We start from the raw sequence: 20,771 nt of genomic DNA, 5'->3' as shown, positions 1-20,771 counted from the left end.
GGTCGAGGGATCCCCAGGCGACGCTGATAGATGCTCTAGCAGTGCCCGGGTCCTTCAGCCAGGCTTATGTGTTTCCACCGTTTCCTCTCCTCCCTCGTCTGATTGCCAAGATCAAGCAGGAGAGAGCTTCGGTGATTTTGATAGCACCTACGTAGCCACGCAGGACTTGGTATGCAGATCTGGTGGACATGTCATCCTTTCCACCATGGACTCTGCCGCTGAGGCAGGACCTTCTACTCCAAGGTCCATTCAAACATCCAAATCTAGTTTCTCTGCATCTGACTGCTTGGAGATTGAACGCTTGATTTTATCAAAACGTGGTTTCTCAGAGTCGGTCATTGATACCTTGATTCAGGCTCGAAAGCCTGTCAGCAGGAAAATCTATTATAAGATATGGTGTAAATATCTTCATTGGTGTGAATCCAAGGGTTACTCATGGAGTAAGGTCAGGATTCCCAGGATACTATCTTTTCTCCAAGAAGGATTGGAAAAGGGATTATCGGCTAGTTCCTTAAAGGGACAGATTTCTGCTCTGTCTATTCTTTTGCACAAGCGCCTGGCTGATGTTCCAGACGTTCAGGCGTTTTGTCAGGCTTTGGTTAGAATCAGGCCTGTGTTTAAACCTGTTGCTCCGCCATGGAGTTTAAATTTAGTTCTTAAGGTTCTTCAAGGGGTTCCGTTTGAACCCTTGCATTCCATAGATATCAAGCTTTTATCTTGGAAAGTTCTGTTTTTAGTAGCTATCTCTTCGGCTCGAAGAGTTTCAGAGTTATCTGCCTTGCAGTGTGATTCCCCTTATCTGATCTTCCATGCAGATAAGGTAGTTTTGCATACCAAACCTGGGTTTCTTCCTAAGGTAGTATCTAATAGGAATATCAATCAGGAAATTGTTGTTCCGTCACTGTGTCCCAATTCTTCTTCAAAGAAAGAAAGTCTGTTACACAATCTTGACGTGGTTCGTGCTTTAAAGGTTTTATTTGCAAGCTACTAAGGATTTTCGTCAAACATCTGCATTGTTTGTTGTCTACTCTGGAAAGAGGAGAGGCCAAAAGGCATCGGCATCTTCTCTTTCTTTTTGGCTAAGAAGCATAATTCGTTTAGCCTATGAGACTGCTGGCCAGCAGCCTCCTGAAAGAATTACAGCTCATTCTACTAGAGCGGTAGCTTCCACATGGGCTTTTAAACATGAGGCCTCTGTTGAACAGATTTGTAAGGCGGCGACTTGGTCTTCGCTTCATACTTTTTCTAAATTCTACAAATTTGATACTTTTGCTTCCTCGGAGGCTATTTTTGGGAGAAAGGTCTTACAGGCAGTGGTGCCTTCTGTTTAAGTACCTGCCTTGTCCCTCCCTTCATCCGTGTCCTAAAGCTTTGGTATTGGTATCCCACAAGTAATGGATGAACCCGTGGACTGGATACACCTTACAAGAGAAAACCAAATTTATGCTTACCTGATAAATTTCTTTCTCTTGTGGTGTATCCAGTCCACGGCCCGCCCTCTCACTTTAAGGCAGGTGTTTTTATTTTTTAAACTACAGTCACCACTGCACCCTATAGTTTCTCCTTTTTCTTACTTGTCTTCGGTCGAATGACTGGGGGTGGCAGTTAGGGGAGGAGCTATATAGACAGCTCTGCTGTGGGTGTCCTCTTGCAACTTCCTGTTGGGAAGGAGAATATCCCACAAGTAATGGATGAACTTGTGGACTCGATATACCACAAGAGAAAGAAATTTATCAGGTAAGCATACATTTTGTTTTTATGATCAAATATGATTAATTCTTTTGGCATCATTTTGAAGGAACAGTAATTCACCACTGGGAGCTAGATGAACACATCAGGTGAGCCAATAACAAGAGGCATATATGTGCAGCCTACCTAGGTATGCTTTTCAACAAAAGATACCAAGAGAATTAAAACATTAGATAATAGAAGTAAATTGAAAAGTTGTTTAAAATTGCATGCATGAAAGTTTAATTTTGACTTTATTGTCCCTTTAATAGCCCTGTCAATTTTAAAGAGTTTTGCAACTAAAGTAAAGCAACAGGCACAATGGATGATAGAGTAATTGAACCCAAATCCTTTCATCGTTTTACTCCAGTCAGACAAATCATTCCAATTACAAAATTAATTTTCTAAACCTCTTTCAAAAGCATTGGTCCCTTGATGAAACATCCAAGGGTTAAAATGACATAAAATCCCAAATGTACAATTTTAAACAACTTTCCAATTTACTCCTATTATTACAGTTTCTCGTTTTCTTGTTATCCTTTGTTGAAAAGCAAGAATGTAAGTTCGGGAGCATGCACGTGTCTGCCGCACTATATGGCATCAGTTTTGCAACATTGTTATACATTCTGTGATTTAGTGTTGCAGAAATGTGCACGTTATCTCTTCAACAAAGAATAACATGAGAACGAAACAAACTTGATAATAGAAGTAAATTGGAAACGTTTTTTCAATTTTATTTTCTATCTGAAAAATGAAAGAAAAAAAATTGTGTTTCCTGTCCCTTTAAGTGCTCAGGCATTGCTTTTAAAGTGTAACCTTTAATGGGGTGTGGTATTTAAACTCTGTCTATATTAATATGAAAGAGCATCAGTTAACGTTAAAAAAGTATTTTGCATAAAGTAAGGTTTAGTAAAATATGTTTTAATTTTAAGGGAAACTAACAGGACTGGGTTGGGAATAATTGGTGAATGCAGAGGAACATTAAATTTGCAATATATATATATATATATATATATATATAAAAAAAGGCAAAATATTTAAAATATTCTCTATTGGATAAGAAAAAAAAAAACTTAGTAGCATGTCCCTTAAAGAAACCTTTAATAAAGTGTTTTGTAAACCAATGTTATATAATATAACAATCCTGTTACCAAATGTGACTGCTGTCTTATAATAAATACCCATCTGCAGTCATTTATTCTGGAGGACACAAAGTGGAAGTGGTCTGGGTGCCCTGCTGGGTGACTAAACGAGCCCCCCCAAAAAATAATAATACAAATAAGGAAACACTTAGGCTCTAGTTAACCCCTTTCTGCCAGGACTTATCTGTCTTCATCTGAACAAAGTCCTGATGTAAAGAAATAAGTAAAAATGTAAATCACACAATCACATGAACGATTGTGTGATTTACATTTTTACTTATTTCTTTACATCGGGACTTTGATGGGATCGAGTCAGGGGGGAGTGCCTATGATGCTAGGCATGCCCTCCAGCCTGTGATCAAACTTAGGAAGCTGCTATGGCTTCAGGACAGCCAAGCGGCTAGGACGTTCCATGCCGTCCTAATGGTGCTAAAGCCCAGTGCAATTAGGATGGCATGGAACGTCCTAACGGCAGGAAGGAGTTAACCTTCTTTATTTAATGTTAGGGTAGTATATAAGCAAATCTGACTCAAATCTATTTATCTATTTTAGTTTAGGTCAAATTTGCAATCACATGTTATCATAACTTAAAGGTACAGTCTAGCGAAAATTAAAGGGACACTGAACCAAAAAAAATTCTTTCGGGATTCAGATAGAGCATGCAATTTTAAGCAACTTTCTAATTTACTCCTATGATTCAATTTTCTTCATTCTCTAGGTATCTTTATTTGAAATGCAAGAATGTAAGTTTAGATACCGGACCATTTTTGGTTGGGTTGTTCTTGGTGATTGGTGAATAAATTCACACACCAATAAACAAGTGCTATCCAATAAAATTTGGGTTCAGTATCCCTTTAAACTATCATGATTCTGATGGGTTAAATTTGTTCAGCCATGCAACAGGTATACATAAGCAAAATGGAATTAGCAAAACAAAAAGCTCTGGCTTCTCAGCTATAAAATTATTTTTCTATATACCATGGGTAGTCAGTAAAGAGCTGGAACATTTTTTTCATCAAACCAAAAATGGATAGCATTAAAAATAATCTATAAGATTACAAATTACTTTTATTTTTATTTTCTAACTGTTGCCATTTCTTTGTTCCGGCTGTCAAAAGAATATACGGCTTTACATGTAAGGCATCTATTAGATAGGGTGACCATATTGCCGCTTTAAAAAGGGACACATATGAAAAATACATGTGTCAGGGCTGTTTTCAGGGCTGTTTAAAGAAATGTTTTGTATAAGAACCATGACATATGTATTTTTCATATGTGTCCCTTCTTAAAGTGGCAATATGGTCAGCCTACTATTAGAGCAATACTATTAGAGCAGCCCCTATAGCAATGTTATGAGAAGCACAAAATAAATATTTAAAAATATACTTTATTAATCAAAAGTTTACAAGTCACTCACAGTTCAGCATATACACTGCCCCCTTGATTGCGATCTTACACATTTCGCTTCCGCTTTCTTAAAGATGACATCTTTATGTTTTAACATTTCTTTTGTGTTCGGCATAATAACATAATTCATAACAACACTGCTCTAGGGGCCAATGCATGTTAATTACTGCTTGAACTGTCAACAAGTAATAAGCTTCAGTGTTGTAATACGTTTAACCCATGTGCGCTTGTTGCGTTTAGTGGGGGTAATTAGGATATTATACACTTATTGCATTTGTGTAAAACTGTGTCTGTAACTTGCAAATTCTACAAATTAAATAGTTGGTTTATGCAATTTGCAGCATTTTGAAAACTTAGATTACAGATTTTGCTTTTTGGCTTCTCTAAATTGTGTGGCACAAAGCACAATTTTTACACAAAAACGAAATGTATAAGGTCCCTTTAAGTCAGTTAGAAGTGTAATTAATGTATATATAAATAACATTACACAGACGCAGTACACAGAATATCAAAGGCCTCTGGGGACCATAGGATGTGACTGGCTATAATACTTACTGTGCCGACCCTGCATGCAGATTTTACCCAGGACCTGAGATACAAATGAGATGGAGCATCCTTTCCCATCTGTGGAAGAAAAGACATTATAAACACTAACATTTTTAATGACAGCCCCCCCCCGGGGGGTACTGACCCCCATTTAAAGAAGCACAGTGTTAGAGCATGTAAGGTTTGCATTAGTGAGCCTAGATAATTATATGAATAACCTCAACAAAGCTCTTCATAGGAGATAATAGCTTTGTAGCTCCCAAGCAAAAAACTGCAGAAGATTGGCGAGGTTGTGCGCCTAATGCTCCTGATTAGACGTCAGGCCGTAGCCTAACATACTTTCCCCTTCAATGATTACAAATAAAACTTTTAAAAAACTTAGTTGTACAAAGTTTTTTTCATTGATGTAATGGAAAATGTACTTGTTATTTTTTAATTAGTGACACTTATATTTCTTATGTTACGCCTGAAATTTATAATATTAACAAATGATGGCCTAGATTACGAGTTTTGCGTTAGAGGCTATGCGGTGCTAACGAGCAGTTTTCCCTCACCGCTTACTTACCTACAGCGCTGGTATTACGAGTGAGCGTTGAGGAAAATTTTGCTCATTACCGCAGTCCAATACCAGCACTGCTTAAAGGGACACTGAACCCAAAATTTGTCTTTCATGATTCAGATAGAGCATGCAATTTGAAGCAACTTTCTAATTTACTCCTATTATCAAATTTTCTTCGTTCTCTTGCTATCTTTATTTGAAAAAGAAGGCATCTAAAGTTTTTTTTTTATTTAGACCTCTGGACAGCACTTTTTATTGGTGGATGAATTTAACCACCAATCAGCAAGAACAACCCAGGTTGTTCACCAAAAATTGGCCGGCATCTAAACTTACATTCTTGCATTTCAAATAAAGATACCAAGAGAATGAAGAAAATTTGATAATAGGAGTAAATTAGAAAGTTGCTTAAAATGTCATGCTCTATCTGAATCGCGAAATAAAAAAATTGGGTTCAGTGTCCCTTTAAGTCAGCGGTGAGCTGGTCGTACGTGCTCGTGCACGATTTCCCCATAGGAATCAACAGGGAGAGCCAGCTGAGAAAAAGTCTAACACCTGCAAAAAAGCAGCGTAAAACTCACTAACTCAGCCCCATTGATTCCTATGGGGAAACACATTTTATGTCTACACCTAACACCCTAACATGAACCCCGAGTCTAAACAACCCTAATCTTACACTTATTAACCCCTAATCTGCCGCCCGACATCGCCGCCACCACCTACATTATATGTATTAACCCCTAATCTGCCACTCCGGACACCGCCGCCACCTACATTATATGTATTAACCCCTAATCTGCTGCCCCCAACATCGTCGACACCTATATACTATTTATTAACCCCTAATCTGCCACCCCAATGTCGCCGCAACCTACCTACATTTATTAACCCCTAATCTGCCGCCACCAACGTCGCCACCACTATATTAAAGTTATTAACCCCTAAATCTAAGTCTAACCCTAACCGCCCCTAACTTAAATATAATTTAAATAAATCTAAAGAAAATTACTATCATTAACTACATTATTATTATTTAAAACTAAATACTTACCTATAAAATAAACCCTAAGCTAGCTACAATATAACTAATAGTTACATTGTATCTATCTTAGGGTTTATTTTTATTTTACAGGCAAGTTTGTATTTATTTTAACTAGGTAGAATAGTTAATTAACTATTTAATTACTACCTAGCTAAAATAAATACAAATTTACCTGTAAAATAAAACCTAACCTAAGTTACACTAACACTACACTATAATTAAATAAATTAACTAAATTAAATACAATTACCTAAATTAAATTAGCTAAAGTACAAAAAAACACACTAAATTACAGAAAATAATAAACAAATTACAGATATTTAAACTAATTACACCTAATCTAATAGCCCTATCAAAATAAAAAAGCCCCCCCAAAATAAAAAAACCCTAGCCTAAACTAAACCACCAATAGCCCTTAAAAGGGCCTTTTGCGGGGCATTGCCCCAAAGTAATCAGCTCTTTTACCTGTAAAAAAAAAATACAAAACAACCCCCCCAAAAGTAAAACCCACCACCCACACAACCAACCCCCCAAATAAAATACTATCTAGAAAAAAACCTAAGCTCCCCATTGCCCTGAAAAGGGCATTTGGATGGGCATTGCCCTTAAAAGGGCAGTTAGCTCTTTTGCAGGCCCAAACCCTAACCTAAAAATAAAACCCACCCAATACACCCTTAAAAAAACCTAACACTAACCCCCTGAAGATCGACTTACCGGGAGAAGTCTTCATCCAAGCGGGGCTGAAGTCCTCAACGAAGCCGGGAGAAGTCTTCATCCAAGCCGGGCGAAGTGGTCCTCCAGACGGGCAGAAGTCTTCATCCAGACGGCATCTTCTATCTTCATCCATCCAGCGCGGAGCGGGTCCATCTTCAAGACATCCAAACTCGGAGCATCCTCTTCATCCGACGACTAAAGACGAATGAAGGTACCTTTATGTGACTTCATCCAAGATGGCGTCCCTTAGATTCCAATTGGCTGATAGAATTCTATCAGCCAATCAGAATTAAGGTAGAAAAAATCCTATTGGCTGATGCAACCAGCCAATAGGATTGAAGTTCAAGCCTATTGGCTTATCCAATCAGCCAATAGGATTGAGCTCGCATTCTATTGGCTGATTGGAACAGCCAATAGAATACTGTTGGGGGGTTGTTTGTATTTTTTTTTACAGGTAAAAGAGCAAAAGGCCCTTTTAAGGGCTATTGGTAGTTTAGTTTAGGCTAAGGTTTATTTTTATTTTGGGGGGGCTTTTTTATTTTGATAGGGCTATTAGATTAGGTGTAATTAGTTTAAATATCTCTAATTTGTTTATTATTTTCTGTAATTTAGTGTTTGTTTTTGTACTTTAGCTAATTTAATTTAGGTAATTGTATTTAAAGGGACACTGTACCCAAATTTTTTCTTTTGTAATTCAGAAAGAGCATGCAATTTTAAGCAACTTTCTAATTTACTCCTATTATCAATTTTTCTTCGTTCTCTTGCTATCATTATTTGAAAAAGAAGGCATCTAAGCTTTTTTTTGTTTCAGTACTCTGGACAGCACTTTTTTATTGGTGGATGAATTTATCCACCAATCAGCAAGGACAACCCAGGTTGTTCACCAAAAATGGGCCAGCATCTAAACTTACATTCTTGCATTTCAAATAAAGATACCAAGAGAATGAAGAAAATTTGATAATAGGAGTAAATTAGAAAGTTGCTTAAAATTTCATGCTCAATCTGGAAAGAATTTTTTTGGGTACAGTGTCCCTTTAATTTAGTTCATTTATTTAATTATAGTGTAGTGTTAGGTGTTATTGTAACTTAGGTTAGGTTTTATTTTACAGGTACTTTTGTATTTATTTTAGCTAGGTAGTTATTAAATAGTTAATAACCATTTAGTAACTATTCTACCTAATTAAAATATATACAAACTTGCCTGTAAAATAAAAATAAATCCTAAGATAGATACAATGTAACTATTAGTTATATTGTAGCTATCTTAGGGTTTATTTTATAGGTAAGTATTTAGTTTTAAATAGGAATAATTTATTTAATTATAGTAATTTTATTTAGATTTATTTTAATTCTATTTATGTTAGGGGGTGTTAGGGTTAGACTTAGGTTTAGGGGTTAATACATTTAGTATAGCAGCGGCGGAGACGTTGGGGGCAGCAGATTAGGGGTTAATAAGTGTAGGTAGGTTGCAGCGACATTGGGGGCGGCAGATTAGGGGTTAATAAATATAATGTAGGTGTCAGCGATGTTGGGGGCAGCAGATTAGGGGTTCATAAATATAATGTAGGTTGCGGCGGTATCCAGAGCGACAGATTAGGGGTTAAAAATTTTATTATAGTGTTTGCGATGCGGGAGGGCCTCGGTTTAGGGGTTAATAGTTTATGGGTGTTATTGTACTTTTTAGTACTTTAGTTATTAGTTTTATGCTACAGCGTTGTAGTGTAAAACTCATAACTACTGACTTTTAAATGCGTTAGGACTCTTGGAGGTAGAGGGTGTACCACTCACTTTTTGGCCTCCCAGGACAGACTCGTAATATCAGCGCTATGGAAGGCCCATAGAAAAAAGACTTTACGAAGTTTACGTAAGTCGTTTTGCGGTAAGGCCAAAGAAGTGTGCGGCGACCCTAAACCTGCAAGACTCGTAATACCAGCGGGCGTAAAAAAGCAGCGTTAGGACCTCTTAACGCTGCTTTTTTACCCTAACGCACAACTCGTAATCTAGCTGTAAGTTTTTCAGTTGATATATCTCATCTATTTGGTTACTTAATCTTACGTATAAGATACTAAAACACCTTCATAATATTGAAAATCCTAGCAGTACTACACAAATATCGCTACATTTTGCAAATTGTGACTCACAATTGTTTCCTTCAACAAAATCAAGACCACCAAGAGGCGGCAGTAGAGAGCAGATTTTAAATCATCAGGAGGATAGGTGAGGGTTTTGGGCATGCATTGGTGCTTGGTAGGAAGGGTCAGGACATCAAGTAATCATCTCCGTGACTCTGTCTCTGCACATTAATGCATTACTGGTGTCCCACCCCCCAATTCATCTTCAGTCCAGTCTACTAAGGCCTTTCCCCTCTACCATTTCCATATATCCTCACCTAGTTTAATAGGGGGCATATGGAAGAGACAAAGTAACCCCTATAACATGGCTGCAAGGGGCACACTAATATTGGGTGATTTGTTGTAACACAAATTAGCAGAAGGACGCCTTTGAATATCACACCCTATTATAAACAACACTTCCCTCAAGCCAACCGAGGAGAGGCTTCCCAACTCCCCCCATACACACACGCCACAGAGAAGGAGAAGAGTCCTTGGGGTTCTCTCCTGTGTTTGCTGGTGAGGCCTTAGGTATGCTTTTCAACAAAGTATATCAAGAAAACACAGAAATAAATTGAGAGGTCTCTGAAAATAGTGTAACTTTGATTTCAATGTCACTTTAAAATTATAATAAAGTTAATAACAAAAATAAACAGACACGTTAATGCACTTTATGAGAAGGTAGCCCTCACCTCTTAGGGAGTCTGACACCATCTGTAGCACACGTAATATGGCACTGCCCACCAGAGGGTAGTAATTGTTGGGGTAGAAGAGGGGTTTGTTCCGTTTCTGAAGGCAGTTAGCCAGGTGATCAGGCAGGCTGCAGATCCTCCCTAGGATAGCTTCATGTAGGATCGAGGTGTGATTGGCTTCAAGATTCTGCTGGCAGACCTCCCAGATCACCCCAGCCAGAGAACCTCGCTGTAAAAAACGCTCCAGCACAAGAACGCATCGATCCAGGCGGGTACATAACCTGAAAATTAAAATAAAAATAGAGATTAACCATTAGGATATCCAACATGGAGGATGACTCAGAACTAGCGCATAACGTTTGTTTAGCACAAAACAGAGTCAGACTTGTCACCTTCATGACAAGGGTGGAAGTGGGAAACTTCTTGGAATAAAATGAGGAACTGTCAACAACCAGGTATATTTGCATAATCTTGTGAAATAAAAAAATAAATAAGAGTACATAATAATATCTAAGTACAGTTTTAACTGCATAAAGTTTACCTTTACATTGCAGTGTTCTCCCCAGCACTTTTTTAGCAGGTGCACCACCCAGCTGATTTTATTGAGCACCCGGCTAAAATTAGCAAATATTAAAAATGTTCCTTTTTTTTTTTTATTAAAAGGGGATGGTTTTTTTGAGGTATTAAAAGCAGTTACAAAGCAGATGGAGTTTGCCATGACTGATAAAAAAAATACAAATACAAATGTAAGTACAATTCTCACAGCATAGAAATAACCAATCTTATGCAAAGAAAGATTAGGCAAATATAATTGAACCCTCTCGTTTTAAATTATTATATACCTCCTAAAGTCTTAATAGGCCACTTTTGGACCCACATGTCACAGTAAATTAAAAAGAAAATGAATGTAGGTAAGTTAGCTTGGTCTATAGCCACTTTTGGGCTTGGTAATGTAGAACAGCTAGTTTAACGTCACTTTTAAAATTCAAAATATAATATTAGAAAAATAGAACAAACATGAATTAGAACCACCTAATATTAATGAGATAAGTAGCAACAAAGGAAGGGCTGTCCGCTTCCATCGAAGAAGTAATGAAAGCACAATGTAGAGTAACGGCTAGCTCAAGACTTAAGACTAAGGGGCTAGTGTGTCCCTCCAATTGGTGGGGATAAGGAATAAATGTAGGGGTCAGCTTATTTTGGCCCTTGGCAGTACCTTTCTAGTGGCATATGTAGCTTACTGATGTACATACAAAATAAACCTATACAGTGTGAACAGTTTAGTGTATCCCACTCCTTAATGGTTGCCATCTAACCAACATAATGAGTGATTGAATTGATAGGAGGTGTCTACTCCATCACTCTCAAGCAGTAATTTAAGCTGAGATTACCTTGTCCCTCCGGCCGCAAGGGGCAGAGCAAAAGTTATTCCTATCTGCTTTGTGACTATAAATGTCCATACGGTAGTAGGATCCTGTTCTTACTTTGGGGTGTTAATAGGGTACACATGTAAAGGCAATATTACCTAGCTGGCACGTTATATTAGGGCACCAAGTAAGAGCTAGGAGAAGATACTGTTATTTTCCTACCCCAATAAAGTATCCTGCATGGGTTCTAAAGTATTTTAGATATTGTATATTAGGGCATTAATGTAGTCAGATACTAAGATATTCATTTCCTAACTATGTTGTAGTATGGACAGGAAACTGAGTGCCTAAAATCACATTCATAGGGTCTTGCCTAGCAGCACATCGGCTGTATTATATAGAGCAATAGGATATCATGCTTGCTTTAAATATGTCTATGGGGAACATGTGTATACGTACAATTAAATAAATTGCTCCCCTAGAGCTGATATGGAGGTTAGTTTCATCAAGTGGTTATTGTACTCCTCACTAAAAAATATTAAGTATATGAAACTTACAAACCTATAATCAGTATATAGTAATATAGCAACAGAGTAATAATAATAAAAAGAACCTAAAAATAAAAAAACTAGTTTCCTAACATTGTCAACAATCTGAGTTACTCTTCAATTATGAGACCTAACGTTGTGATGAATAGGTTCACATTTATCACTTCTGTGATTTAAAACTTAGTAAACTTAGTAAACAATGTAGTAATGCAGCGAGTAAGGCTAGCAGAATGCTTGGATGTATTGGTAGAGGTATTTGCAGCAGAAATAGTAAGGTTCTTATGCCACTTTATAGATCATTAGTTAGGCCTCATCTTGAGTATTGTGTGCAGTTCTGGAGGCCATATCTTCAGAAGGATATTAACAAACTTGAATCTGTGCAAAGGAGGGCTACCAAAATGGTACATGGTCTAAAAAATAAAACTTACCAGGATAGGCTCAATGACCTAAATATGTATAGCTTAGAGGAGAGAAGGGAAAGAGGTGATATGATAGCAACTTTCAAGTACATTAAAGGGTTTAGTAAAACTGAGGCTGTGGGTATTTTACATAAAATGGAAAATTCAAGAACAAGGGGTCATGAGCTCAAGCTAAAGGGTAGTAGATTCAGAAGTAATTTGAGGAAGCACTTCTTTACAGAAAGAGTGATTGATTTATGGAATAAACTTCCTCAAGAGGTAGTAGCAACAAACACTGTGGGGGACTTTAAAAATGCATGGGACAAGCATAGGGCTATCCTACGAACTAGATAAGTTTATACTGTTAGGTAAGGTCGGGCAGACTTGCTGGGCCTATGGCTCTTATCTGCCGTCAATATCTATGTTTCTATGTTTCTATGTGATTCGTGTACATATATAAGTAACTATGGTGTCCATAAGATAGTAGGGTTTCATTCTTAGTTTAGGGGTGTTAATAGAGCACACATTTAAAGGTATTGTTACCTAGTTGACAACATATTAGAGCACAAGGTAAAAGCTAGGTGAAGCTACTGATATTTTCCAACCTCAATGAAGTATACAGTATGGAATCTAAAGTATTCTAAGCCTTGTAACATAAGATACTGAAACATTAATTTCTTAACAGTGTTGTGCTATTGGCAGGAACAGGGTACTGTTTTAAGTGTGTCTATAGGTACCACATGTGTATGAATAGTAGATGGTTCAATCCCCTAGAGCTGGTATGGAGGGTAGTATCCTTAAGTGGGTATTATACTCTGCACTAAAACTTTAACACATAAAGCTTACAATCAGAGTATAGTATCATAGAGACACAGAGTAATGGTAAAAAACTAGTTTCCTAACTTTGCCAGCAATCTGAGCAAATCTCCAATTATCAGACCTAATGTCATCATGAATAGATTTTCATTTAACTTAGGGCTGCAACTAACGATTATTTTCATAATCGATTAATCGGCCGATTATTTTTTCGATTAATCGACTAATCGGATAAAAAGAGAATCAATAATAGTTTTCTATGTTTTAAATAAAATCCACATAATGAGTGTTACAAATATAAACTTCAGACTAAAACTTTACATTAACACAACTGTTTCTTCAATTTTTAAGCAGCAGAGCACAGTTTTATAATTAAACAAAACAAAACCACAAACTGTTTGAAAAGAGGTAAAACTAGAAAGAGTTAGACTATCACTGATAATAACATTCTGTTATTCACTCTTTCAGAAACTTTGCATTGAAATGCAAAAATCTCAACATGTCCACATGCTTCTGGCTAAGGCTGGTTCTCTGTTTGCAGCTATATTTCCTGCAGCAGAGAAAAGGCTGTTGAGGTGTATAAGTAGGGTTTTGCCAATTTCACCAAAGTGGGATATTTCTACCTTGGCAAGGGGCCTCTCAATAAAGTAACCCTTGACTTCATTCTAACATAAAAATATCTTGAATATCTATATGCAATGGTAAATAACCAGCTATAAGGTTAGGGGAAATATCTAGTCCGCTCTAAAAATAACAGATATATACTTATAAAGGTTGAATCTGGTACATATCACAATTTATTAAAAATATAAAAAAACAATAAAAAACTAAATCAGAAGCGCTAAGGGCTGTATATCAATAACAAGACAAAGCCTTACACATTTATTTATACAGTACATTATAATCAGCAATAGCAAGCAATACGCTAATAATTGTGCAAACAGATAATAGTGCACATCAATTTAAATAACGCCCATCAATCTAGGGGCAAGGTGTAAACAGCAAGCTTGGCACTTTATCATGACAAGCATAGTTCCATATCACCAGATTTAATATAAACAATCCAAATGATGATTATTATATCTGGGTTGCACATAAGCCAGGGGTAGTTGTAAACTTATACTGTCCTGAAAAAGTGAAAAGTATATGTCTGTAGATGTCCTTTAGGCTAAGGACATAATAAAACACAATACCATATGCAGGAGCTCAATGGAGTGAAGCAGCTGGTGTTGTGCACAGACCAACTAATTGCAAACCAACTAATCGATTATGAGATTCGTTGACAACTATTTTCATAATCGATTATTATCGATTATGACGATTAGTTGTTGCAGCTCTAATTTAACTCTACTAGGATTCATGTGCCTAAAAATAAATATTGCTTCTAACATCAACAGTACACCAGATGGGGAGAGGTAACATAATATTTAAGTGCAGGCAGCAGGGGTGGTAAATCTAAGCTCCAGATCATCGTATATTGTACCCAGAAAGTCCTTTTGATATTAAGTGTTCTGTGTAAACTGATGAATATTAGGGTAGTACAGACTCATCTAAGGGATCTAACCTATCCCCACTTTTCTTAGCAAATTACATAGTCTTACCAACCTGGTTCTAAATATGGAGGGGTGACTCTATGGGAGGTAAAAGTGTGTAACTTTCCTTAGCTCCCCTCCAGAGGTTATCTCAATAAAAAGAAAGTGTTCAAAATCAATCCCACCACACATCAAGGGTATCGGATATTCTGCCATGAAAGGTCCTGTGGCTCTGATCAAGGAGTCCGTTGGCTCATTTATCCATAGTTCTGACAGTGCTACGTTCTGGAGGGGAAAATGGGAGACTGACAGAGCTGCGCCCCCTCCAGTGTAGGTCTCCTCTTGATCAGTGATCACACCCGTTTGAGGAGGAGACGGAATCAAAGGCTCTTCTTCATGAACGGCCCTCTCTATGTGCAGGGATATGCGGGAACGCTCAAACGTATTGCTCGGTAGGTCCTCACCGTCTGCCATGAGAGGCACTGTGGCTCTGTTCAAGGAGCCCGCTGGCTCATTTATCCATAGTTCTGGCAGTGCTGCGCTCCGGTGGGGAAAATGGGAGATTGACAGAGCTGCGCCTCCTCCAGAGTAGGCCCCCTCCTGATCAGTGATCGCTCCCGCCAGAGGAGGATCTGGAATCCAAGGCTCTTCTTCATGAACGGCCCTCTCTATGTGCAGGAATACGTGTGATCCCCCAAACGTATTGCTCGGTAGGTCCTCACTGCCTTCAGTAACATAAGGCCCATCAGCTCTAAACCATTGTGTAATCATGAAGTGGAGTTTCCTGTAATGATCTTCCAATAGGAGAATAATCTCTGCTTCAGTATCAATCGGAATCAGCACCATTGTTTTCTGTTAGGTGGTTCTACTGCTTCTCCAGGTGAATTAGCTGTTAGAAATTATCCCAGTACAGGATACCATAACCCCGGCAATGGGGGGGTCAATATGCGGCAGCCCCGAACCTGCGTTCTGTATTCCCCACAAGGCTCAGATTGTGTGTTTATCTAACTGCGTAATCGCAATAGGTTGTAAAATGGCTTTCAGGTCTGTAGGGAGATTGTCACGCAGTCGTCTCAGAGAACATAGGCCAAAACATGGTAAAACCATCCGCTTTCAGAGAATATCAAATCTTAAGTAGTGTATAAGCTCAAGTTACCAAAGTAATGAGAAAAAAAATGTAGAAATCTTCTCAAACTCACAGAGCTTCACTAAGACATGTCTTGCCGCTTTGAGAGTAGGCTCCGCCAACCCCCAAATGTTCCATTTTTATTTGTGAAACGCAAGGATTTACCAGTGGAACAAATAAAAGGGACTTTCAGTCATGGAGTATAAAATACTTCATGCTGAAAGTTTCTTTATTTGTCTGAAGCGTTTTTGCCGCACTGAGAGCCTCCGGCAACCCACAGCAGAACGCTGTTTTGCTGTGAGGTGATCTTAGCCAATAGCGTGCTAGCTATCCGGCATGGCACCAGCTGGCCCACACGACTATTGGCTAAGAGGTGGAAACGTCACTCAGAGCAAAATAGCGTTCTGCCGTGGGCTGCCTGAGGCACTCAGTGCAGCGAACGCTTCAGACAAATAAAGGAACTTTCAGCAAGAAGTATTTTATACTTTATGACTATAAGTCCCCTTTATTTGTTCCACTGGAAAATCCTAGCGTTTCACAAACGCTAGGATTTACCATCAATTTAGATACATTTTTTATTTTAATTATCCAATTCATTTGTGCTTTGGATAGCAGAAAATTATATAAAATTAGAAAATATTACACTGCCCCCACCCTGCTACTTGATAAAGCCAGCCGTCTGGCAAAATCTTCTGTGGAAAACAATGCATTGACACCTGATTTTACAATTTCACTTTGGTAAAAAAATGGCGCTAAAGAAAAACCGTATTCAAATAAATATGGAAAGAGAGTAAAGAAACAAACTTTCTCTGGTTTACAAAATCACAATCAATTCTGCTGCAAGGCTGCATAAGAAATAAAGCACTTGTGCCATTAAAGGGATATAACAGTCGGTTTCATTGTAACAAAAAACACTAAGCACTGGGTTATATGTAATATACATAACTGCAATATGTATTATTCATCATTTAAAAATATATATTTTTTTTTAACCTCATTTGAGAAGGGTCACTGCCCCAGAAGATGGCTGGGGTCTCTACAAAAAGGCAAATTAATAACTTTTTCATTGATGTGGTTGCTAGGAGACATCTGCTCTAGCTGCAGTCAAGGGTTTGCCCATGCTCAGTAGAGGACTTTTGCTGCAATATCATGTGAGATTATAACTAAAGTTCTGTAAGGGTAGCTCTCTTTTCTAGCTGCAGGCAGTGGCTACGCTAAGAATTTCTAAGAGCCCATTTAGCAATAAAACTCTGACAAAACTCACCCAGATCTACCAAAACTCTCCATTAAAACTAAGAAAGCCTGATCAGCAGGACCCTCAAGGAAAAAACTGTCCCACAGTTCCAGTCTGTCTGAAGTCAGAAGATCCATCCACTGTGGACCCATCTGAGCAACTAGAAGCCTAAGGAAGGGGGTGTAATGTGTCCTAGTGAACTCTGCTTTCTCGTGGGCTGGGGCAGAGTTTTCATCCGCCCCAAGGTAATATTTTATACGATTTAGCAGTTCAGCTAGTCTTTCTCCATCACTGATTGTTGATATTTCAGACATAGTGTCCCGCACAGCATCATGTACAGGAGTAGCTGAGTCCTGATCCATTGCAGATTGATTATTTAAATCTGTCACAAAGACAAAATAACAGAAGATTAGTATTTCTGAATTCAAGAAGCAAACAACTCATTTGAATACTCTTGAAACTGAACCATTATTATGCCACTGGCTGCTCCACCTGATACAACAGAGTCCATGCAGATTAACAAATAATTTTAAATTGTAAAGAATAGAAAGTCAAATTTAAACTTTAATGATTCAGATAGAAATACATTTTTTAGAGACTTTTCAATTTTCTTCTATAATCAAATTTACTTAAAGAGATACTAAATCCAAATTTATGATTCGGATAGAGCATGCAATTTTAAGCAACTTTCTAATTTACTCCTATTATCAATTTTTCTTCGTTCTCCTGGTATCTTTATTTGAAAAAAAACCCTGTAAGCTTAGAAGCCGGCACCCTGGATAGCACTTGCTGATTGGTGGCTACATTTAGACATTAGTCAGAAAGCGCTACCCAGGTGCTGAACCAAAAATGGGCCGGCTCCTATGCTTACATTCTTGCTTTTTCAAATAAAGATAGCAAGAGAACAAAGAAAATTTTATAATAGGAGTAAATTAGAAAGTTGCTTAAAATTGCATGCTCTATCTGAATCGTGAAAGTTTAATCTTGACTAGACTATCCCTTTAATGATATATAAAAAAATTATTAAATGGACAATGTACTGTAAAATGTTCTCCTCCCCTTTAACCCTTTCCCGCCGGGGCTTATTTGTCTACATCGGAACAAAGTTCCGATGCAAACAAATAAGTAAAAGATTTAAATCACGCAATTATTCATGCGAATGGGTCAGGGGGGAGTGCTTATTGCGCTAGGCGCGTCCTCCAGCCAGCGATCCCAGTTAGGAAGCTGTTATGGCTTCAGTACAGCCAAATGGCTAAGATGTTTCATGCCATCCTAATGGCGCTAAAGCCCAGCGCAGTTAGGACGGCATGGAACGTCCTAACAGCGGAAGGGGTTAATGTACTGCCAATGATCTATTTTACCTACAGGAGTGTAAAGGGACAGTCTACACCAGAATTTTTATTGTTTAGAAAGATAATCCCTTTTTTACCCATTCCCTAATTTTGCATAACCTACACTGTTACATTAATACACTTTTTACCTCTGTAATTACCTGGTATCTAAGCCTCTGCAGACTGCCCCTTATTTCAGTTCTTTTGACAGACTTGCATTTTAGCCAATTAGTACTGAATACTAGGAAACTCCATGGGCGTGAGCACAATGTTATCTATATGGCGCACATGGACTAATGTCCTCTAGTTGTGAAAAAATGTCAAAATGCTTTTAGATAAGAGGCGGCCTTCAAGGGCTAAGAAATTAGCATATGAGCCTACATAGATTTAGTTTTTAATTAAGAATACCAAGAGAACAAAGCAAAATGTATGATAAAAGTAAATTGGAAAGTTTTTTTTAATGACATGCCCTATCTGAATCATGAAACTTTATTTTTGACTAGACTGTCCCTTTAACCTCACAGAATAAGAAAATCAAATACATAGAAAATGAATTTGTATTATGTCTGCAAAACATATAATATAGAAACACATAGTTTGACAACAAATAAATTGGGGTTGTCTGCTGCAGTAGTTCCTGTAAGATTGAGAATCTAACCCTGTAACATACTACACAGTGATTATTTGGCCTTTGCAGAAGCAATATCTATTTGTTCCTAATTTACCAAAGAAAAAGAGATAACAATAGAGTGAATTTTTGATGACTTATGACAAGTATATAACATATTAATGCCCCTTTCAAAAACATTATGAACTGAACCCAGCCACATCTGCTGGAAGCCCTTTCCAACTTCCATGCATTATATACAGTATAAGTCATTTAAAGGGACATTCCAGACAAAATTGGAATCCTCATGGATGCATTTCATTTTTGAATAGAAGCAATTTTGTAATATACATGTTTTAGCAAAAATGCTTCTAATAAAAGCTATAGCTGTTTCAAAAGTGTATTTAAGTATGCACCGTGCACCAGCATTTTAAACACAGCACTTGCTCGGAGAGCCTAAGGTGCTTGTATCATCTGGTAATGAATTAATATGTTAATTGCTGACATTTTACAAGCCCCACTGGCATTCTGAGCAGCTGCTGTACTTAAAATGCTGTTGCAGAGGAATATCTATCTTTGCTTCACATGCACAGAAAAATGCTAACAGTAAAACAGTGATAACTTTTACTAGAAGCATTTTTGCTAATACATTTATATTGCAAATATGTTTCTATTCAAAGATGTAATTAATCTATGTGCATTTACATTTTGTCCCTTTAATAAAGCACCCTCTTATCTCACTACTGTAACAAATCATATACAAGTGATGCTGGCCCTTGGTACAGCATTTGGTGCTGATCTGTTGAAAGTCCTCAGTGGTTTGATATACCAAGCAGAAATAGAGCTAGTTCAGGCTGTCTTCTTGTGTTTATGGACATATACAGTACAAGTGACTAATGTAAAGTGAACAAGTACTGACAATCTGTAGCTAATATCAGTTATTGTATTATTGCTACATAATGATAGGTCTATTAATATAGGTAAATAAATGAGTGTATGACAGTAATCAAGTGTAATAAGTAGCTACTACTCACTCTGTACTTCCCATTCACAACTATATCAGCGTTACCTGCATGAGTAGCACTGCTTCTGTCTCTGTTGCACTGAGCTCCGAAGCCCCGCCCCTTCCTCTCTCACATCACAGTTCCTGTGTTCCCTTAAGGTGGACTATCACAGTTAACAAACAAAATGAAACTAAATAAAGGGTCCGTCTTGCAAATAAATATACTGTTTCATATCAGCTATTCTTAAAGAACAACTCATTCTACGTAGTGAAAGGCTTATAATAGACCATTTAAATAGAGAATATTGTAACTGAAGGATATCCACATATGCTGCTCTTGATAATCTTTAGCGACTGTTTCATCACCTAGAGCAGAAGGGGGAATGCACTGGTTGGGAGCGGGGTTACATTCAAAGTGACAAAAAAAAGTCATTTTTCTTCTTATTTTTCTAAAATGTCTCAGGACATTTCAATTAAAAATAAAAATACAATAAAAATAAACTAAAACAAACATAAAATAACCTGTTCTTTTTAACTAAAGCAAGTTATATTTTTAAAGATTAGCCACATAATGGCACTTACAAACAGTGTATGTGCTCTAATGATTGGAGAAATCTGGATCAGAAGTTTCATAGGAATACTGTGGGAGCAGTGGCGTAGCGTGGGTTGTCAGCGCCCGGGGCAAGGCAAGTATTGTGCCCCCTAACCCGTTAGCACTGACTGAGTCTCTTCCACCAGTATAGTGATGCATTTGTGAGTGCGCACAGTAGCGCATAGGGTTGCCACCTTTTGCCCAGAATATTCCTGGACACTTTTTAAAAGGGGGTGTAGAGGGTGTGTCTCAGGGTGTGGCTTGGGGCCGTGGCTTCTC

The 20,771-nt window shown here is 37.7% G+C and overlaps 1 protein-coding gene across 1 annotated transcript in view; it reads right to left on the bottom strand.

The window, feature by feature from the left end:
* Window positions 1-20,511, bottom strand: part of TELO2 (telomere maintenance 2) — a 172,000-nt gene extending 151,489 nt beyond the window's left edge. The window contains exons 1-4 of the mRNA XM_053694239.1: window positions 20,483-20,511; window positions 16,990-17,341; window positions 9,939-10,219; window positions 4,833-4,901 (exon numbers count right to left, since the gene is read on the bottom strand). Of these exons, the coding sequence (XP_053550214.1) occupies window positions 4,833-4,901; window positions 9,939-10,219; window positions 16,990-17,321 (682 nt within the window). The 5' untranslated portion in view covers window positions 17,322-17,341; window positions 20,483-20,511. The remainder of the gene's footprint in view (window positions 1-4,832; window positions 4,902-9,938; window positions 10,220-16,989; window positions 17,342-20,482) is intronic.
* Window positions 20,512-20,771: the final 260 nt, after the last annotated feature.

The sequence above is a fragment of the Bombina bombina genome, chromosome 11 (assembly GCF_027579735.1).
Source record: "Bombina bombina isolate aBomBom1 chromosome 11, aBomBom1.pri, whole genome shotgun sequence".
NCBI classification, from domain to species: domain Eukaryota; kingdom Metazoa; phylum Chordata; class Amphibia; order Anura; family Bombinatoridae; genus Bombina; species Bombina bombina.
Note: the sequence above shows the minus strand (reverse complement) of the source record. Positions and strands in the feature narration are given on the sequence as shown.